The sequence below is a fragment of the Dermochelys coriacea genome, chromosome 2, assembly GCF_009764565.3.
Source record: "Dermochelys coriacea isolate rDerCor1 chromosome 2, rDerCor1.pri.v4, whole genome shotgun sequence".
Classification (NCBI taxonomy): Eukaryota; Metazoa; Chordata; order Testudines; family Dermochelyidae; genus Dermochelys; species Dermochelys coriacea.
In genome coordinates, this window is record NC_050069.1 from 192,397,441 (window position 1) to 192,421,269 (window position 23,829).

The window sequence follows — 23,829 nt, forward strand, 5'->3', positions numbered from 1 at the left end:
AACATTTGCTGACAGTCTCTTTTAGATAAACTGTATAAAAGTACTGCAAATTTGATCTCTGTAGATTTCCATTTTTCTCAAAACACAGGCTTTTTACTTCTTATGTACTGATTTAGAAACCTGTTGCTAGTAATTCACTTACAATTGAAATTACAGCGCTAGACATTAATATGTAAAGCAGCAGAAACTGCAGCATGATCACCGACAGCATTACGGGTGTAGTTTGTTTCAAGAGAAATATATAATATAGAATAATTCACAACAAGCTTATGAAAATATGTATCACAAATAAACGTAAAATATTGACTAGAAGTAAAAAGTGAGAAAAATATGGAGATTATGATGCTTTATCATGTCTACAACTTATATGATTCACAGAATCAAAGACAAATAATCTAAATCAGGAGATTTCTTGGGGGAGGAAATTGCTTAAAGAGAACAGTGTAAATGAAATAAAATGCCCCTTAATTCCACATAGGACACACTCTCCATCTAAGTGGATATCCTTTGTGCACATGCACATCCCATATTCCCTGCCAACTCTCTACAAGTAAAGCAACAGAGATGTGGGACAGTATGGCAAATAGCTCAGCAGATTCATACATATTGTACAACTGTTATATCTGCTTCATAGGTGTCTGATTGTTTTTGCCATCAAACTAGCAGCAGATTTTTGGAGGTTTGGGATAAAGGAGGAAGGAGTTACCCACAGTTGTTTCAAAAAAGAAAGATAATGGGCAGCAGACCCTAATAATTAATACCCCAAGCAGACAAAGTAATTAAGTCAAAGCCCTCCCCCCACCAGACAGTGTGTCACTGTTTTAGTTTCTACTCCTCTCTTCAACTGATGAATAATTGGTTTTAACACCAGATGACCTCTTCACAGATATGGTGGGGTTCAGCCAGTCTGCAGGTGGGGTAGGTATGCTTCACTTTGTCATGATGCCATTTTGTCTAATACATTTTGTAAACTTAACTCCCTTAGCCTGCTAGCTCAGTTCCCTCTGATACAACAGTCAGTCAGCTAGTCTGGTGCCACTCTTCAGGGCAAGCCCAAACCTTTACCCTCTGCTGTCAGGTATTTCACATTGTACGAGAAACTTTTAGAAATCGTTCAGAGTGGAGTAAAATATTTTATTGGTATGATTTTTCATAAATACTGGTCCATAAATCCAGGTTGTTTGAATCTAATTGTACATAAAGAGAGAGAAAGGGAGAAATAACCCATTAAAAATAATCCTGTATTCAGAGGATTGTGACCTCATCCATTAGTTATGAGGAAGGATATACAGTTGTGCAATGACAGCAAAGAAATGACTCCTGTCAGCCTCTCCCTTGGACACTTAACCAGTGAAAGGTTTTTAATATTTATGTATCAGTAGCAAGGTGGAAAAAACAGCAAATAAAAACACTGGATAATGGTTCAATGGTTTTTGCTAGAAACATATACATCTGACCATGATTCCCCACTTGCAATTACAGTTTTGAGACCTATCGGTTAGCCATTTTAATCCATTTAATGTGTGCCATGTTAATTTTCTCATTCTTGTTTTTTTAATCAAAATGTTGGGCATCAAGTCAAGTCAAATGCCTTACAGAAGTCTATTACATCAACACTATTACCTTTATCAATCAAATTTATAATCTCATTAAAAATATACCAACCTGTAATGAGCTAATTATTCTATTAATAACATATATTTTAACTCTGGTAAAAACTGGCTAATGGGATGAACTAGAAGAAAACTGTAATTACGACTTCAGTAATTTTAGGTCCTTTCCACAATTTTGACCAACTTCTGCATAACTTAAGTTTTAGGTAGCACCCCATTATAAGTGACAGCTTGTGGTTTCCTAGATAGCCCAGCCTACAGAAAAGTATCAACCCCTTTAACAACAATGGAGTAACCTTTGCCACTGTGTCCCAAAATTCACCACCCCCAGGGCTCCTTACCTGGAGGCAATGTCTTCGCCCTTTCAGGGCATTTCTGGCCCCAGCGCTTCAGCTGGGCCACTACAGTTCAGTCCCCCTTGTGGGGTGCCTCAAAGTCCAGGCCACTTTCCCAGTGGCTGGGGGGGTGGGAACACCCAGGCCCACCCTCTACTCTGGGTCCCAGCACAGGAATTCCATAGATAGTAGCTGTCTGCTATCTATAGGGTTCCTGTACGGCCTCCCTACTGCACTTTTCTGGGGCGGGGTGCGGCAGGACCACAAGGCCTCCAGCAAGGGGCCTCAGGGCCTAGTCCATCCCATCACAGAGGTTGAAAACTACTGTAGTTTTAACTAAAAACTTTCTAAAATTAATCTTTGTGCTGAATGCACACATGTCCTGGTTTATGGGTGTATTTAATACATAGTTATCATAACCAACAGCCCTAGTTTCACAGAGGCTGGCCCACATTTTACCAACCAGTCCTTAGTAATTACAGTCCTGGCCAAAGTCACAGGCTTATGAGACACACAGCAGGAGGAGGCAGTAGCAGTGTAGGACCGTAAGACAGCAACATCTCTCTTGCCTGCTCAGCAGCCTCTTCTCCACCCCCTGTTGGTTGCCTCACCTAAAGCCAGTTACAATCCTTCCCCCCTGCAGCTCTTTCTTATCTATTCTACCTGATGCTGAGAGATAGCCAGAGAGCAGCAGCTGGCATGAGTTCTGAAGCCAGCCTCATATTCTATAAGGTTTGGTAGCTGAAGAGGAAGCCTGCTCAAAAGCAGACAATCCCTGTAGTGGGGCAGAAAGGCAGAGGCAGAGAAACCTGTGGAAATGACAAGAAGTGAGGGCAGAGAGACCATCATTCACATAGCTCTCCAACAGCTGGAAGACTAGCGGCCCCAGACTCTTAGGCTTTGTCTACACACAACAGTTATACCACTGTAACTACACTGGTACAGGAAGAGGAGTAAACTATACCAGTATAAAGCACCTTTATGCCACTATAACTGCATCCACATGTAAATATAATTATTGCTGTAATAGTTATATTCACACACTAACCAAATGCCAGTACACAAATTTTATATAAGCCAAACACATATGAAGACAGGGTCCATTCACAAAGCAAATGTTGCTTATTGTGACAATTCAATTAATTTACTCTTGTAAAAAGCTCCCAGTAAGTACTAACGTTCACCAGAAAGGACCCAAAGACAATGGCTGAGGACCTAGCAGCCTATGGAATCTACATTTATTTACAAAACTGACCCTTAGAAAACTTTTTAAAAATGTTAGTAAATATGGATTGACCCCCACACAAGCACTTGGGATCCACATTTGCAGCAGGAGGCTGGTGCTGATCTCACCATCTCCACACATATTCTTATTTAAAATTAGTCAGTTAACTTTAGGTGTGCCCCAGATAATATGCCAGCTGCATGCATAATTCTATAATCATAATGAACAAAAAGCCATTAGGAGATAGGGAGGGGTAAAATATCCCCAAAAATTTATTTCCTAGTCCCATCCAAAAATTGCTCTGAGCGGTCACTGAAATAACATTATAAATGTTGTTAGTGTTTTGTTAAATAACTCCTAGGAATTGTGCTAAAAAAAATCCAACAGATGTGCTTTATCATGTCCTGAATCAGCTATGAAATAATAAACATACTCTATGGAGATGTAATTTGGGGGATTATGTGACTCAGTTTCTTTGATTCATCAAAATGCCCACAGAGCATGGACATGGACCACAACATGGGGGCATTCAGCACAAAGACTAATTTAAGAAAGGTTTCCCTTCTAACAAAGCTGATTTTGTAAGGTAGTAAAATTAAAACATTTAACAAACCTTTCTTAAATTAGTCTTTGTGCTGAATGCCCCCATGTTGTGGTCCATGTCCATGCTCTGTGGGCATTTTGATGAATCAAAGAAACTGAGTCACATAATCCCCCAAATTACATCTCCATAGAGTATGTTTATTATTTCATAGCATGGACATGGACCACAACATGGGTGCATTCAGCACAAAGACTAATTTAAGTTAGTGTGTGAATATAACTATTACAGCAATAATTATATTTACATGTGGATGCAGTTATAGTGGCATAACGGTGCTTTATACGATGTAATTTGGGGGATTATGTGACTCAGTTTCTTTGATTCATCAGTATAAAGCACCTTTATGCCACTATAACTGCATCCACATGTAAATATAATTATTGCTGTAATAGTTATATTCATGGTCATTTTGATGAATCAAAGAAACTGAGTCACATAATCCCCCAAATTACATCTCCATAGAGTATGTTTAGGGAGTAAACTATACCAGTATAAAGCACCTTTATGCCACTATAACTGCATCCACATGTAAATATAATTATTGCTGTAGGACCACAACATGGGTGCATTCAGCACAAAGACTAATTTAAGTTAGTGTGTGAATATAACTATTACAGCAATAATTATATTTACATGTGGATGCAGTTATAGTTAGTGTGTGAATATAACTATTACAGCAATAATTATATTTACATGTGGATGCAGTTATAGTGGCATAAAGGTGCTTTATACGATGTAATTTGGGGGATTATGTGACTCAGTTTCTTTGATTTTGAATCAGCTATGAAATAATAAACATACTTTATGGAGATGTAATTTGGGGGATTATGTGACTCAGTTTCTTTGATTCATCAAAATGCCCACAGAGTCCACACACATTCTTATTTTACATTAGTCTTTGGGGGATTATGTGACAAACCTTTCTTAAATTAGTCTTTGTGCTGAATGCACCCATGTTGTGGTCCATGTCCATGCTCTGTGGGCATTTTGATGAATCAAAGAAACTGAGTCACATAATCTATGAAATAATAAACATATATTACAGCAATAATTATATTTACATGTGAATGCACCCATGTTGTGGTCCTACAGCAATAATTATATTTACATGTGGATGCAGTTATAGTGGCATAAAGGTGCTTTATATTATGCCACTATAACTGCATCCACATGTAAATATAATTACTGCTGTAATAGTTATATTCACACACTACACATGTAAATATAATTATTGCTGTAATAGTTATATTCACACACTAACTTAAATTAGTCTTTGTGCTGAATGCACCCATGTTGTGGTCCATGTCCATGCTCTGTGGGCAATTGTTCATTATGATTATAGAATTATGCATGCAGCTGGCATATTATCTGGGCACACCTAAAGTTAACTGACTAATTTTAAATAAGAATGTGTGTGGAGATGCATTCAGCACAAAGACTAATTTAAGAAAGGTTTGTCACATAATCCCCCAAAAACTAATTTAAGTTAGTGTGTGAATATAACTATTACAGCAATACCCACAGAGCATGGACATGGACCACAACATGGGTGCATTCAGCACAAAGAGTCACATAATCCCCTGCCACTATAACTACATCTATATTGCTGTAATAGTTATATTCACACACTAACTTAAATTAGTCTTTGGGGGATTATGTGACAAACCTTTCTTAAATTAGTCTTTGTGCTGAATGTACCCATGTTGTGGTCCATGTCCATGCTCTGTGGGCATTTTGATGAATCAAAGAAACTGAGTCACATAATCTATGAAATAATAAACATATATTACAGCAATAATTATATTTACATGTGGATGCAGTTATAGTGGCATAAAGGTGCTTTATACTGGTATAGTTTACTCCCTAAACATACTCTATGGAGATGTAATTTGGGGATTATGTGACTCAGTTTCTTTGATTCATCAAAATGACCATGAATATAACTATTACAGCAACCATAGAGTATGTGCTTTATACTGGTATAGTTTACTCCTCTTCCTGGGGGGATTATGTGACTCAGTTTCTTTGATTCATCATCATTATGATTATAGAATTATGCATGCAGTTGGCATATTATCTGGGGCACACCTAAAGTTAACTTTCTTAAATTAGTCTTTGTGCTGAATGCACCCATGTTGTGGTCCATGTCCATGCTCTGTGGGCATTTTGATGAATCAAAGAAACTGAGTCACATAATCCATAGAGTATGTTTATTATTTCAAAGCTGATTCAAAATCAAAATGCCCACAGAGCATGGACATGGACCACAACATGGGTGCATTCAGCACAAAGACTAATTTAAGTTAGTGTCATGGTCATTTTGATGAATCAAAGAAACTGAGTCACATAATCCCCCAAATTACATCTCCACTTAAATTAGTCTTTGTGCTGAATGCACCCATGTTGTGGTCCATGTCCATGCTCTGTGGGCATTTTGACTTTGAATCAGCTATGAAATAATAAACATACTCTATGGAGATGTAATTTGGGGGATTATGTGACTCAGTTTCTTTGAATTAGTCTTTGTGCTGAATGCACCCATGTTGTGGTCCATGTCCATGCTCTGTGGGCATTTTGATTTTGAATCAGCTATGAAATAATAAACATACTCTATGGAGATGTAATTTGGGGGATTATGTGAAACTGAGTCACATAATCCCCCAAATTACATCTCCATAGAGTATGTTTATTATTTCATAGATTATGTAAAGGTGCTTTATACTGGTATAGTTTACTCCCTAAACATACTCTATGGAGATGTAATTTGGGGGATTATGTGACTCAGTTTCTTTGATTCATCAAAATGACCATGAATATAACTATTACAGCAACCATAGAGTATGTGCTTTATACTGGTATAGTTTACTCCTCTTCCTGGGGGGATTATACACTAACTTAAATTAGTCTTTGTGCTGAATGCACCCATGTTGTGGTCCTACAGCAATAATTATATTTACATGTGGATGCAGTTATAGTGGCATAAAGGTGCTTTATACTGGTATAGTTTAATTAATTTTAAATAAGAATGTGTGTGGACTCTGTGGGACCACAACATGGGTGCATTCAGCACAAAGACTAATTTAAGAAAGGTTTGTCACATAATCGCACAAAGACTAATTTAAGTTAGTGTGTGAATATAACTATTACAGCAATAATTATATTTACATGTGTGTTTAGGGAGTAAACTATACCAGTATAAAGCACCTTTATGCCACTATAACTGCATCCACATGTAAATATAATTATTGCTGTAATAGTTATATTCACACACTAACTTAAATTAGTCTATGGAGATGTAATTTGGGGGATTATGTGACTCAGTTTCTAGTGTAAGAAACTGAGTCACATAATCCCCCAAATTACATCTCCATAGAGTATGTTTAGAGAGTAAACTATACCAGTATAAAGCACCTTTATGCCACTATAACTGCATCCACATGTAAATAGAATTATTGCTGTAGGACCACAACATGGGTGCATTCAGCACAAAGACTAATTTAAGTTAGTGTGTGAATATAACTATTACAGCAATAATTATATTTACATGTGGATGCAGTTATAGTGGCAGGGGATTATGTGACTCAGTTTCTTTGATTCATCAAAATGCCCACAGAGCATGGACATGGACCACAACATGGGTGCATTCAGCACAAAGACTAATTTAAGAAAGGTTTGTTAAATGTTTTAATTTTACTACCTTACAAAATCAGCTTTGTTAGAAGGGAAAAATTCTTAAATACTGTAGATAAATTCTATCCTACAATAATATTTGAACTTCCATGCAATATATTTCCCTGTAATATGAGAAATTTACACCAATGATTAATATTTTCCATCTTAAATGCTGTATTCAAATTATGCTATTTTCACTGGATCTGAAATTATACTTACTGCACATGTAAATGACAGAAAATTAAGGGAATCTACTGTTAAATTTACAATTAAAAGTTCAGCAGCAGCTAAGGAGAATAACTGCAATACACAGGTGCCTCTAAGTGGTATACTGGTGAACTGCAGAACTTTATCACAAGATAGGTAGCTACAAGCATTTACATGTATTAACTGTTGCTAAATGTTGCAAGTCAAAACAAAAAGTAATAAAATAAAAATAAGAAGCCATAATTTAATACATAACTATTGTACTTTTATATCAATAGAATTAAATGAATTACATTCGGTTTTGTCTCTTACAAAGAATAGGCAATGTTTGAAATGCTGCAGTCAAATTGATGATCCTATTAAATAAACAGCTGATGTTATTGTAAATTAAATTTCTCAGTAAAAGGGTTTACAAGGAAAAAAATATAAACTGGTTCGAATACAAAAGTGGCATCTGTCAAGGGCATGTGCCTGCCCCTGATCTGTTCTATGTGTTATTGATGGAACGATGGAAGCAGTCACTAGCTGCATACTGGGGGTGGACTTCTGAATAACAAACCTGGAATACGCAGATGACACAGCTGTATCTGAATGCCGATGATCTAATCTCATCAATGTACTGAATACATTTACAAAAGATGCAAGTAAACTTGGTCTTCAGGTTAACTGGAAGAAGACCAAACTGATGAAAGTGGCTGATGGACCTCTACCTCTACCCACTATAATCGATGGACAAGAAGTTGAATTCATCTACTCATTAGATCATATTGGCTCTTTTGTTACCAAGGAGAGAGGTTGCTTTACTGACATGAAACATTGCAAGACAGTTCTCCAAGTGAAGGAAGAATGACTACGTGACCCTTGGGGTGAGTTTGTTGTCTGTTCATTTGTTTGTTGAATGCATGCTGCTTGCAGTGTGCCTGCTTGACTGAAGTTTATAATGCAACCAGTTTGGGGGGCCATGTTTCTTAACAAGGCTTTGACTCCTAAGTCCTTTAGCAGCCCTTAACCAGGGAGTGGGGCTACCCAGGGAGAACAGTAGTTAAAAAAAAAAAAGCTAACTCCTAAACAACCAGAGGAGCTAGTGAATTGGGGAGTTTTGCAAAAGAGTTTAGAAAGGGAGTGAGAGAGCCAGAAAAACCTAACATTTTCTGATCTTAGGCCAATGAACACTCCACACATAAAAAAACAAAAATCAAAACTAAAACAAAAAGCTACAAGAGTAAATACAATGCAGGCAGAAGTCTAGCAGCACAGTGGGTGCTATTCAATTTATTGCACAAATGCAGCATGCATCATTACCTGCCTTGTAAACAGACAGGAATGACAGAGTAGGTCGTGCTGGTGGGAGAGTGGCACTATATGTGAAAGAATGCACAGAAAGAGTCAACTATAGTAAAAAACTTAAATGAATCAAACTGTACCCTAGAATCTCTATGGACAGAAATGCCATTCTTGATTAATAGTACAGTAGTAGGACTATACTACCAACCACCTGATTAGTTTGGTGATGGTAAAACGCTCAGGGAGATTAGAGAGGCTATAAAAATAGAAAATAATAATGGGGGATTTCACCTATCCCCATATTTACTGGGTACACGTCATCTCAGGATGGGATGCAGACATAAAATTTGTAGACACCAGTAATGACTGCTTCTTCGAGCAGCTAGTCCTGGAACCCACAAGAAGAAAGGTAATTTTTGATTTAGTCCTAAGTGGAGCTGATCTAAGAGGTGAATATAGCTGAACCGCATGGTAACAGTGACCATAATGTAAATAAATTTAACATCCTTGGCGGGAGGGGAAATACCAAACAACCCGACCACAGTATAATTTAACTTCAAAAAGGGAAACTATAAAAAAAAAGAGGAAGCTACTTAAATGGAAATTAAAAGAAACAATCACAAGAGTAAAATGCCTGCAAGCTACATGGAAACTTTTAAAAAACATCATAACAGAGGCTCAAATTTAATGTATACCTCCAATAAAAAAATTAGTAGGTAGTACCAAAAAAATGCCACTATGGCTAAACAACAAAGTAAAAGAGTTGGGTAGAGGTAAAAACGCATCCTTAAAAAATTAGAAATCAAATCCTACTGAGGAAAATAGAAGATAATAAAAATAGAAAATAAACTCTGGCAAATCAAGTAAAAAAACATAAACAGGCAGGCCAAAAAAGAATTTGAAGAACAACAAGCAAAAGACATAAAAACTAACAGCAAAAAAAAAAAAAAGCGCATTGGAAGTGGGAAACCTGTCAAACAATCACTGGAGCCACTGGATGATCGAGGTGCTAAAGGAGCACTCAGGGACGACAAGGCCATTGCAGTGAAGCTAAATGAATTATTTGCAATGGTCTTCACTGCAGATGATGTGAGGGAAAGTCCCACACCTGCACCATTATTTTTAAATGACAAATCTGAGAAACTGTCCCAGATTGAGATGTTGAGAAAGGAGGTTTAGGAACAAATTGATAAATTAAACAGCAATAAGTCACCAAGACCAGATGGGTATTTACCCGACAGTTCTGAAGGAACCCAAATATGAAACTGCAGAACTGATAACTAGTACATAACCTATCACTTAAATCAGGCTCTGTACCAGAGAACTAGAGGATAGCTAATGTAATGTCAGTTTTTTTTAAAAGGCTCCACAGGCAAGGCTGGCAATTATAGGCCAGTAAGCCTAACTTCAGAACCAGGCAAATTGGTTGAACCTACAGTAAAGAATAGAATTGGGGAAGAGTCAACATGGCTTTTGTAAAGGAAAATCATGCCTCACCCAGTGGTGCTGGAACAATTTTTATACTGGGGTGCTGAAGGCAGAAACCATGTATTTGGATTATTATTACCACTTCATGCCAGGGAGTGTAGCAGCCCCTCCTAGTTCCAGCACCTGTGGCCTCACTAATCTATCAGAATTCTTTGAGGAGTCAACAAACATGTGGGCAAGGGTGACCCAGAGGATATAGTCAAAAAGAAAAGGAGTACTTGTGGCACCTTAGAGACTAACAAATTTATTTGAGCATAAGCTTTCGTGAGCTACCCCAAATGCATCTGATGAAGTGAGCTGTAGCTCACGAAAGCTTATGCTCAAATAAATTTGTTAGTCTCTAAGGTGCCACAAGTACTCCTTTTCTTTTTGTGAATACAGACTAACATGGCTGCTACTCTGAAACCTGTCATTATGCAAGGCAGAGGATATAGTGTAACTGAACTTTCAGAAAGCTTTTGACAAGGTCCTTCACCAAAGGCTTTTAAGCAAACCAAGCAGTCACGGGATAAGAGGAAAGGTCCTCTCATGGATCAGTGATTAAAAGACAGCAAACACAAGGTAGGAATAAATGGTCAGTTTTCCCAGTGGAGAGAGGTAAATAGGAGGGTCCCCTAGGGATCTATACGAGTACCAGTGCCGCTTTTATAATATTCATAAATGATCTGGAAAGGGGGTAATCAGTGAAGTAGGAAAGTCTTCAGACGATACAAAATTACTCAAGATAATTAAGTCCAAAGCCGACTGGGAAGAGCTACAAAGGGATCTCACAAAACTGAGTGACTGGGAAATAATGGCAAATGAAATTCAGTGCTGATAAATGTACAGTAATGCACATTGGAAAATATAATCTCAACTATACATACAAAATGATGAGGTCTAAATTAGCTGTTACTGCTCAAGAAAGAGATCTTTGTGTCACTGTGGGTAGTTCTCAGAAAACACCCATCAATGTGCAGCAACAGTCAAAAAAGCTAACAGAATGTTAGCACCATTAGGAAAGAGATAGATAATAATACAGAGAATATCATAATGCTACTATATAAAGCCCTGGTATGCCCACACCCTGAATACTGCATGCCGTTGTGGTCTCCCCATCTCAAAAATATATATTAGAATTGGGAAAGATTCAGAGAAGGGCAACAAAAATTATAAGGGGTCTGCAGCAGTTTCCATGTGAGGATAGATTAAAAAGACTGGGACTGTTCATCTTGGAAAAGAGATGACTAAGGGGGGATACACTAGAAGTCTATAAAATCAAGAATGGTGTGAAGAAAGTGAATGAGGAAATGTCATTTACCCCTTCACATAACACCAGAACCAATGAAATTAGTAGGCAGCAGTTTGAAAACAAACAAAAGGAAGTATTTCTTCATACATCGTACAGTCAATCTATGGAACTGGTTGTCAGGGGATCTTGTGAAGGCCAAAATTATAAATGGGTTCAAAAAAGAATTACATAAGTTCATGGGGGATAGGCCCATCAATGGCTATTAGTCACAATGGTCAGGGACACAACCCCATGCTCTGGGTGTTCCTCAGCCTCTGGCGGCCAGATGCTGGGACTGGACGACAGGGGATGGATCACTTGATAATTGCCTTGTTCTGTTCATTCCCTCTGAAACATCTAGAATTGACTGCTGTTAGAAAATAGGATACTAGGCTAGATGGACTATTGTTCTGACCCAGCATGGCCATTCTTATGTTCTTAATGTGGTTCGAGCGAGGTGACATTTGAATCATATGTTTTTTAATTCGTCTATGTGCTACTAATTCAACTGAGGATCAAAAATCTGATTTGTAATGAGAAGCCTCTGCGGCATCAATGACACATATCAACTCGGACAAAGATGCATATCTATCAAGCAGCAGTAGCTTCTGTCCATTTGTATGGCTCAGAAACCTGAGCCACCACAGAGATGCAAATGCCCCTGCTGGACACTTTTGACATGAAACAGTAATGATGTATTGAACGCATACAGTGGTTACATCAAGTTATGAAAAAAGATGTCACGTGTTAGACCAACCAGCCTCCAAGGTCTTCCCACATGACAATGCTGGATCAGGTGGCTTGGCCATCTGCTGTGTATGCTGGAGTCCATACCAGCCCACCAGCTTTATGTGTTTGATCCAATAAAAACTGGATAGTCTCACACATGGCTTCCGACCTTGCCCGCCTCAGCCATAATATAGAACAGGCTGCAACACTGGCAGGAGACTGGGCTCTCTGGAAATGGGTGATCCAAAGTGTGCACACTACGCTTCACGAGCAGGAGAATGACTGAATCACCCATACATACACCACACAATAATATAAATGAGTGTTACCAGTTTGCATATGATTCCTTTTAGATACATACGCACCTTTTAAATATAGATTATGACAACAGCAGTACACTGAACTCGTCAGGCCAGCTGAGACTCACTGCTAGGTACCAGGCAGCCTCTTGCCCTCTAGCATTAGGCTGCTCTTAGGGTCACAAGAGCCTAAACAGATAGTTAGGACTTGGAGTAGGAAGGAAACATTCAGGTCTTACACTTTAATTAAAAAGAAAAGGCGTACTTGTGGCACCTTAGAGACTACCAAATTTCTAAGGTGCCACAAGTACTTCTTTTCTTTTTGCGAATAGACTAACACGGCTGCTACTCTGAAACTTTAATTAAAGTATATCCTGTCAGACTTAGTGATCAACAAAGAAAAACACTCATTAAACTTTCCACATAAATGCAAACAGCTGTAAAATTCCAATAGAAATATGAGAGCCACTATGAAGACATGAGTAGGGCGGGATTCTCAACCTTTTTCTTTCTGAGGCCCTCTCTGACATGCTATACAAACTCCAGAGCCGAGCTGTGCCACAACAACTGTTTTTATGCATATAATAATCAGGGATGGTAGTAGGGGGTAGCAAGGAGGGCAATTGCCTTGGACCCCTCACATCATAAGGGGCACTGCGAAGCTAAGTTGCTCAGGCTCTGGGTGGTGGGGCTCAGGGCCCTGAGCTGCAGTCCCGTGTGGTGAGACTTCAGCTTTTTCCCCTGGGCCGTAGCGAGTCTGATGCCAGCCATGCTTGGCAGAACCCCAGAAACCTGCTCACGGCCCCTCATTAGGCCCCGGACCCCTGGTTGAGAACCACTGAAGTAGGGATTATATCTGAGAGTTTCAGTGAAGCCTTGCTAAAGAAGTAGTACTCCTGAACCAATCACGTCATAAATCTAGTAGAAAAGAATAAATAGTCATTTCATCTACTTGAGGCTCCTCAGACCTGGCAATTTCTGCTAGTTTGGGATTTAGGAAAGGTTTTGCTTCATCATACTTTGGTAAGGAAGATAATTTACCAGTATCTGGAGTTCTCCAAAGGTAATGGCTCTGTGGGGGACACACACAATGCCTCACATTTCCAGGACCAATTTAAAGCAATGGGGGTGGGGGGGGAGGAAGGAGTGCACACAGTGACTCCTGGAAGCAAATTCTCCAACAGAAGATGTAGAGGATTAGTACCTCTTACAGTCCATAGATCTTCTTTTGCCAGTAAGATTAACCATGGAACTATCTATTCTCTCCTTTCTCAATGCTGCTCACTTCAGGTTTTAGTCTACATAGTCTTTGTACTTAGTTTAGTTAGATAATGTTAAGATCAGTTGGTACTTTTGGAGCTTTCTAAAAATAAATGTTACTGCTTCTTGTTCTCGTGTCTCTTATAATTCCAAAATAGTGGATCTGGGGAAGGCAGGTTTGTGTATCTACTGATAAGATGTCATAACAGATTAGCATGCAAATTGTTTGAAGCGAAGGGCACTTCCTCTGAGATTACTTAAAACTGCATGGCCTTTACCACTTGGGACAGAGGTGAATGTGAAATGAGTCCTAATGTCATCCTATTCTACCATATGGATTTGCACAGCCACTTCTGTGATGGCAAAAATATATTTTTCAATTTAATTCATGTTTTTGCTGCTGAAAATACAGCCACTTCAGCCCCAAACATTCAAATTTCAATCATGCAAAGTGCTTTCATCTACAGTGAGTTGCTCATGCCATATTCAAGAATACATGAAGACATTGCCCAAAACACACAACTTTTTCTGTTGGCCAATCTTCATTAGGACTGTCTCAGTCATGGAAACATCCAAAGATTACCAAAACAAAATAAGAGCAGACTATGAGCAGACTGCTTCAGATATGAATTCATAAGAGTTGGCCCAATTTATTTTGTAAGTTTTGCACATGTCCAAAATAGAAATAAACTCTTCCATGAAGGTTGTTTTAGTTATCTCTCAAATGGAGACAGGAGTCTTTGGAAGAGTTAACTGATCAACGTTGACAGGTTTCAGAGTAGCAGCCGTGCTAGTCTGTATTCGCAAAAAGAAAAGGAGTACTTGTGGCACCTTAGAGACTAACAAGTTTATTTGAGCATAAGCATTCGTGAGCTACAGCTCACTGCATCCGATGAAATGAGCTGTAGCTCACAAAAGCTTATGCTCAAATAAATTTGTTAGTCTCTAAGGTGCCACAAGTACTCCTTTTCTGATCAACATTGTTTAGAATGCTCAAAATTATATTTTTCAGAGTTGTTCTTCAGCATCACAACTTGAATGCCCTATTCCTGCAGACTTTATGCACATGGCTAACTTTACACATGAATGGTCTTAGCAAAGTCACACCTATCATGATCGATTATTGATGTCAATGGGATTACTCACATCATAAATTTAAGCATCTAAGCAGTACAGTAACAAAACATTAGATTGTAATCTGTTCAGCATACGTATCTTGTCTTTTTCTGCATTTAGAAAACACCTGGCACTACAGCAACATAAATAAATACTTATATTGTTAATAATAATTTTATCTAGGGTGAGATGTCATCATTTCCAGCTTCTCACTGTTAAGACGGTGCTAATTTATTCCAGCAAGAAATGTTGCCATTTTTTGTAGTGCAATATCACCCTCCAATTGCAAAAACTGACTTTAGTTTTCTCACAAATGAGCAATTCTTTCAAGGTAAGATAGCAAAATGCTTTGCTTTGGCAAAACTATAATGTTTCACTAATAGTGAAGATATCTTTGTGGGTCTCTAACTCTCTGCAGGCTTCAACACAAATGCAGCATAACCACAAGTTTGTAATGGAAAGTTGCCTTAAAAATGCTGGAAACTAATTTGGCTCATGTAAAAATCAGAAAACAAAATGGTCATGCCTTATATAAAAAGTACACTTATAAATAGTTCACCAGAGGTTAATAAATGATTAATAGATGTTATAAGCATGTTACAGATATGAGTAGCATACATTATAGAAGCCGGTAAGCACATCAGCAGAAGGTGTAACAGATGGCTATAAACAACCTATTGACCCATGGAACTGTAGAACAATTGATTAACTATCTATTAAAGCATTTATCAATCATTTTTAAATCTTTATAAACTATTTATAAATGTACCCTTAATATATAGTGTAACTACTAAAACCTGCTTCCCTGCCCCTTTCGGGAAAGTATCTTCTGTAGATGGGAAAATATCTTCTATAGATTATATGTAGGTCTCTTATGTCTTAAAGTGTTCTTATGGATACAGAGTGCTGAAACATCACAAAACTGCCTGAAAGGGCTTTCTTTCCTAGTCCTGGAAAAACATAACAAAAAATGCGTGGGTTTAAAATGAATAGGACTCTTTCAATTCCCTGTTAACCTAATTACTATAACATAATAACCAACAAATGTATCATTTATTGGAAATGTGACCTACCAAAATGGCTACTGTACAATATGCACTTTTATATTTCTGAAAAATATGAAAAAGAACTCTGCTATTACTGACACTAGTTTAACTGACTGAAATATTGCTGCATAAACCTAGCTCTTGGATCTGTAAACGTTCCAGGTATCAGGGGGCTCCCCAACACACTCTGATGAGCCTTGATATCTCTTCTACACAATAAGCAAGTGTCCAAATTTTTCAGAAATCAGAAGTTCTATTAGCTGAATATTCTCATCAAATATGGCTAGGTGATGTGCTATCAGTATCTTCAACAAGAAATACTACATATGTGCTGACCACAGTTGGATTACCAACATTAATGTTGCCTTTTGAGCCAATATCCAAGTCATCATGGAAAATTTGATTCCTCACATAGGTTACTGAGTGGTTCCAAGCTTAAGGAAAAGAGCCTATTTCTGGATGAAAAAAATTATCCAATTGAGGTGTCAGACATGAAGCAACCAGTATCAAGTCCAATGGACCCACAAAGTTCTAGATTACAGGGAAAAGATACTTTTTAAAGTCCCAGTCTCTAAAATTGTCAGAGTGATGAGAATATAGTTTTATTCAACAAGAAATTTCATCCAATAATATTAGACATGCACCCAAATTTGATTTCACATGCAGAGTTGTTAACATTCCTTGGAAGTGTTAAGTCTGTGATATTTTGTGATCCTATTGAGATTATAAAATAAATTGATGAAAATGTGTCCATTTTCAAGTAGAGACAAAATTAAGACTTGTTGAGACTACATAAAAAAAATTGTTATCGATTACAGGTACAGTAGCCCCAGTAGCTTTCACTTTATTATTTCTATAGTCATTACCTCTCCTTTCTTATTAGACAAGCAGGCATCCAATTTTATCATCAAAAACAGAAAAAGTCTTCTGTATTTTCTGCTGGTTTAGCAACCCAGCTTCTCGTAGGTCCGCTCCAACAATCTAACTGAGTCTTTATGATGGTACTCTGACTACAACACTAAAGTAATTGGCATGGTATAAAAACTTAGATAGATTAGCAAACCCTGGGAAAAGTCACCTGAAGGGGACAGATCCATAAAAGAAAATCAGGAATTCTGAAATTTTCTTACCTTGTTCTTATCTTTCCCAGCTTGATTGCTTTAAAGGCCATGTATAATTGGACAGAGCATTACAGAGTTAAATATCACAGTAATTGAACTGTATCATTTTTGGGGATCTCTCTCTTGGCATTTTATAACAACTTTTAAATATTCAAGTAAATAAAGATGATATTTTCATGAAGGTCACTGAGCATGGAATGGAAATGCATTATGAGTGGTGCAGATTTTAATAGACCTCCTCGAGAAAGATCTTGTGGACCACATTATTTTCCTTTATTGTCAGGAATAAGCAGTTTTGGTACACTGAAGAAAAGGAAAACTGTTATGGTGGATATATGCCTTCTCACTGCGTCCTCTCAATTACATGAATATACAAACGACATTTTATACAGAAGGAATAAAATTCACCCCTGTTCAATTAGCACAAGACCCTATATACCACTTAAACTTCATATAAGTTGTAATAAGTTGGCATTTAAGTAATGGATAGAGATTGGTGTGAATTTAACCCTAGATGTATCAGGATTTTAAAATCCATTTGATAGAGTTCTTTTTACTGTTTGAGAAGTACTTAGATACTATGGACAGGAGGGATATATATGGAAGATAGACAGAAAATTTAACTTATAAAATCAGTTAAAACTGACTTGGTTAAGACCACCATAACATAGACTGAAATCTTACTGAAGAAGCCTACACAATAATGTATTGAGTTGGAAAGACGATATCTAGTGGAGTGCCAGGTTCAGTGTCAGCGAATTTAGCACCATCAGTGACGATAGGGTAAACACTGTATTAATGAAATTTGCAGGTAATACTAAATTGGGAGGTAATGGGGCACCAAAGAAAACAAAAACAAAAAAAATTAGAAATATGGGCCAATTTTTTTCCCAAATATATTGAGTCAACACACTATATAAGATGCTTACTTACAATTCTTCTCCTTGTTTTGCCTTCTTGTCTGAAACTAGATAGACTGTTCCAAAGCTTCCTCTGCCAAGTTTCTGCTGAAGAACATATCTTCTTGCAATCAAGGTTTCAGAGAAAGTGGAAATAGGTACGGAACCACTAACATGTTTAACAGCCTCTTGGAATTTCAACATTGCTCCATGTAACAGAGATCACATTCATTTATCTATAACGTATCTTTCATATTCAAGTCTCCTTAGTAATGCTCCTATTCTTCCAGTGATGTTCACAGGACAACACCTAAAACAGAAAAATAGATAAGATTTTATGTAATACTCTAAAGTTTTATCAAGATATTCAGGCCGCTAATTAAAATACCACACCTCCAGCTATCATCTTGTCACACATCAAAAACTCAGGGCCAATCAGCGGGGGAGGGAGGCCAGGAGGGCCATTTGGCCTGGGCCTCAAGCGCAAAGGGGGGCTCAATTTAGACACTTGTTAATTTTCTGGTATTTGATAAGTTTCGCGAATTGTTTTTATGTGCATCCCTATTGGATCAAAATGTGACACTCTCTCAGTTTAGAGCTGCAAATTTAAGCAAATAAGAGATGTGATTTGGTAATGGACATAATTTTTTTGTTAACTGATATAGATTTTGTCATATTCAAGAGTTAAAAATGTTCATAAATATTAATAAATATATATTGGTTCTGATGGCACAAGATTAGACCGTGATGAACATGTACTCTCAGATCACCTGATTATATAAACAAACCACTACTAGTGGCTGGTGCTGGATAAAGTGCATGTTGAAAGGTAGAGAATTGTTGCATTTTATTGTCTTTATAGTTTTACACCTAGTTGACTCAGGAATTATTTGTGTGTGAAAATTCCTCATTATTATCTTCATATGGTAGCTAAAAGAGGTGACTGGTTGGTTGGTTGAGCCCGAGTTTGGTAGTTTGGCCATCATCATAGGCTTTTGTAGGCTACAGGCCCAGATTCAAGATGAAAATTTGTGAAGATAATCTTGTACATTGAGTTTTGTGAGGACACAAGTTTGAAATTGTTGGACATTATCCCTCTGTCTGTATCCGTGTTTACTATATATATAGGTCATCCCTTTGTCTTCAGCTCAGCCTGTTATATTATACCTTGTGAGTTTGAGTTTTGATTCAGTGATAAGATAATAATCTGTCTGACTGTTTCATTTTGTGTTCTTAATTAGTATTCCTTCATTTTAAGTCTTTTCAGCATTTGTGTACCATTCGGCATATGTGTACATATTTACAGTAGAAGATTTCAAGTGTAGATAAGCTACTTATTTGCAGCAGAATACTTCAAGTGTGGATAGGCTACATACTGACCAGATAGATCACTATGAAGAGGAGATTTGAAAGTGGTGCAAGCAACAGATGGCGAAAACAACTGAGTGAAACAGCAGCTAACAGCTCAAAGTGAATAACTTTATTTCTCAAACCACTGGAAAACACACCTTACCCAACAAACAATGCTATAAATAATGAAAATTCTGCAACTGCAACATGTGATATTTCAATGCCAATACCTGAACATGAGGAGAATAGTCAAGAAGAAGATGTGCCAACAGTAACAGTTCCAGCAGAAGATTCTGTGTACAATCAAGAAACTCAACAGCAACAGAAAGATGTAGATCTTAAGCAGCAAGAGCATTTCATGAGTATTACAGGTTTAACTGTGACTGACATTGGAATTATTGACAAGAGCAATGCTGCCCAAATGCAATCTTTTCTTCAAATTAATTGTTTTGGAATTCCAAGTAACATTCCATGAGATGCTGATAATCATGCTTCCCCTACTCATCTGCTGAAAAAACTCTTCCAAATAGTGAGACCTGCACAAGAGACTGGTTATGCTGGAGTACGGAAAAACAATCTCTGTTCAGTGCACCCTGCTTCATTTTGAACAAAAGTGCTGCAAATGCATCAGTTCTCTCTGATCAATCAGGATGGAGCATCAACAGAGGTTGGAGGAAGTTGAAAAACCAAATACCATCACATGAGAGTTCAACGTCACACAAAGAAAAAAACGGTTACTCACCTGTTGTAACTGTTGTTCTTTGAGATGTGTTGCTCATATCCATTCCAATTAGGTGTGTGCGCACCACCGTGAGGAGGACCAGTGGTCCAAGGTTATTTGGGACTATGCACAATAGAAGTGGGACGAACGATTCAAAAAGGGCGGGGAAGGATCCGGGGGGTAAGTCTGGTACGCCATCCTCGGGCATCCCTTCAAAAGGCCTGATTGGAACCAGACAATGGTTTGGTTGGGCCCTGACCGTGTCCAGAGCGAGGGTTGGAAGGCTTTCTTCTGTCGTTCATTCCCCTCCGCCTGTAAAAGTCCTACCTTGGCTGAGGAGGGTACGAACGCTGTTGCGGCTGCTGGGACTTGAAGTGCTTCCTTTGGGTTGCTGGGGTGTGCATACCCAAGGACTTCATGGTCGCCCTTAAGTCCTTTAGGCTATCCAGCCTAGAGTCTGTCTGTTTCGCGAACAGGCCTGCACTATCAAAGGGCAGGTCCTGCATTGTCTGTTGAACCTCAGGCAGTAGGCCCGAGGCTTGTAACCAAGTTGTGCGCCTCATGGCAATTCCTAAGGACAAGGTACATGCCGCCAAGTCCGCAGCATCCAGTGAGGCCTGTAAAGAGGTCCGTGCCACTGCCTTGCCCGCCTCTACTATAGCCCCAAACTCCTCCCTGGACTCAGGTGGCACAAGCTCCTTGAACTTGAGCATCGAGTTCCAGGAATTGAAGTTAAATCGACTCAGGATTGGTTGGCAATCCTGAGCTGGAGCCCTCCCGTGGAATACACCTTGTGGCCAAATAAGTCCAGTCACTTGGCCTCTTTGGATTTGGGTGCTGGGGCCTGCTGCCCCTGCCTTTCTTTCTCATTCACTGCCTCAACCACCAGAGAGCAGGGCTGCGGGTGCTTGAAGAGATATTCATACCCCTTCAAGGGCACAAAGTACTTTCTCTCCACACCCTTGGCTGTAGGGGGGATGGCGGCTGGAGTCTGCCAGATAGTCTTAGCATTGGCCTGAATAGTTCTGATGGGGGAAGGACAACCCTCGACGGAGCTTCCGGGGCCAAAATGTCTACCACCGGGTCCTCTGACTCCACCACCTCCTTGGCCTGCAGGCCCATGTTGCGCACCACCCGCGCAGAAGGTCCTGGTGGGTGCGGCTGTCTATAAGAGGTGGCCTGTGTATGGAAGTCCCTGTGACGGCCTCGTCCGGGGAGGAGGACGAAGAGGCCAAGGGAGGAATAGGGTCCTCCCGACCCTCTTGCTCATCAGGAGCCCGATGACCTGCTTCGCCATCCGCCTCAGGAACCAGAGTTGGAATCGGTTCTGAAGCGGTGCAGGGGCCCCAATAACTGAGGCCTCAGGCACCCTCAGTTCAGAGGCGGCCAACTGGAAGCCTTTAGACCAGTGGTTCCCAAACTTGGTTCGCGGCTTGTTCAGGGTAAGCCCCTGGTGGGCCGTGAGATGCTTTGTTTACCTGAGCATCTGCAGGTACGGCCGTTCGTGGCTCCCAGTGGCTGGGAACAGCGAACCGCAGCTGCTGGGAGAGGCCGTACCTGCAGACGCTTAGGCAAACAAAGCGTCTTGTGGCCTGCCAGGAACCCCTGCTTTAGACTGTGCACCCTGGGCCTGGTGGTACACACACAGGGTCCAGAATGGCCACTGAGCTGGTCCCTGCCACTGCACCAGCCATGGCCCTGCCCTCACTTCAGGTCATCTACGGCTTGACCAGTGCCGGTCCCGCTCAGAGTACCTAGACCCTGCCTCCAAGCCCAAGGAATGGGATCGAGGGTCAGGATGGTGCCAAGCAGAGCTGAGCCAGCGAGCAGTGCTGCTGTGAAACTGGGGAGTGGTGCCGAGAAGCTAGGTAACGGTGCCACAAGGCTGGGGAGTGGTGCCACGACCTGGAGTGGTGTCACGACCTGGAACCTTACTGTGACCTGGAGCTACACAGGGACGGCACGGGGACTTGTACCCGGCCCGGGATCTGTTCCTCGAAGGTGACAGGTGTGCGGATTGGCGTCATGATTGGGAGTGCTGGCGTGATCTGGAGCAGCGCCATGAATTTGACCGGTGTTGCGAGTACGACTGGTGCCATGATGAGGAGCAGTGCTGGGACTCCAAGCGGTGCCGGGGCTCGACCAATGGTGCCGACAGCCGGATCATCACTGGTTTGCCTCAAGACGGTGCCATACACTGTGGTACCGGAGGCTTGGCACGTATCAAAGACGAGCTCAGTGTCGTCATGGAGATGGGGTCCCTCACGGCCGCAAAGGTGTCCGGAGTGGATGGCAGCTGTACTTCCTCAATACTGTGGGTGGGGAGTCCAACAGCACTGGATTCGATGGCTCCCCTTGTGGGGCTGAAGTCAACGGTGCCACTTCCACAGGCTTTGGCCCTGGGTGCTCCTCTCTGGGATGCGCCCCATTGGCCACCTTCAGGAGTGGGGTCTCTGGGACAGAGAGCCACTCCTCCCTTGCTTCCAGTGTTGCTTCTGCACTGGGGAGTGGGAGAGATGCTGTGTTGATGCCGCCGGTTTCGGCGCCACGGAGCGGCGGTGCCACGGGTCTCTGCCAGAGTCCCTCTGCGGTGCTGTTTCCACCACTGCCGCCGGGGCACTGCGCACCAAAGAACTTGGTGCCAGGTCCTTCCGCGCCAAAGGAAGCTGAAGTCTAAGTGCTGCCTCCATAAGGAGCTGCTTATGGTGAAAGTCACGCTCCTTTTTGGTCCCAGGACGAAACTCCCTGCAAATCCTGCACCTATCAGCTTGGTGAGCCTCCCCCAGACATTTCAGACAAGAATTGTGGGGGTCACTCGCTGGCATAGGCTTGGAGCAGGACTTTCAAGGCTTGAATCCTTGGGACTTGGGCATGAAAGCCCTCCCAAGAAAAAGCAGTCAGGATGCAGGGTAAACCCCCCAGCCCAACTGCTACTAACTTCAACAAAAATAAACTACAAGAAAATTTATAACAATTACTATAAAACAAGCTAGGGAAACTCACTAAGCAAGACATCACAGTTTCAACGACCATCTCAGGCGGTAAGAAGGAACTGAGGGGGCGCTGGGTTGGCAGGGTCATATATTGAGTGCCATGAAGGTGCCAGTCCAGGTGGCTCCACAGCCGACCCGATGGGTGCTGCTAGGGGAAAAACTTTCCGACAGCTGTGCATACAGTGCGCACACACCTAATTGGAATCAATATGAGCAATCATTCAATGAAGAAACTATGTTGCCTGGAAATCACCCAGTAGAGCAGCATCAGCTGAAAGTTCAGTTGAGAATTTACTCTTGACTGAACTCTCTACAGAAACTAATAATTGGAAAAAACTTCTTGAGTGCATCCTGAATGTTATCCTTTTTCTTTCTGAGCAGGGATTGGCTTTCTTTGGTTCCAGTCAACGTATTGGTGGTCATGCAAAATGGAAACTTTCTAGGCATAGTTGAGCTCCTCAGCAAATATGACTCACTTTTCTCAGAGTATGTTAAACGTGCTCAAGAATTGCAAGAGAGTCAAAAGTGCGTGCAAGTCCATTATCTCTCCACATGCATACAAAACGAGATTATTGAGCTATGTGGGTCATTCATACA

At 40.2% G+C, this 23,829-nt stretch overlaps 1 protein-coding gene across 7 annotated transcripts in view; it reads right to left on the reverse strand.

The window, feature by feature from the left end:
• NEK11 (NIMA related kinase 11) overlaps positions 1–23,829 on the reverse strand; it is a 169,716-nt gene that overhangs the window by 141,856 nt on the left and 4,031 nt on the right. For all 7 annotated transcript variants that reach the window (XM_043508953.1, XM_038393222.2, XM_038393223.2 and 4 more), the window contains exon 2: positions 18,203–18,478. In XM_043508953.1, the coding sequence (XP_043364888.1) occupies positions 18,203–18,372 (170 nt within the window). In that variant the 5' untranslated portion in view covers positions 18,373–18,478. The remainder of the gene's footprint in view (positions 1–18,202; positions 18,479–23,829) is intronic.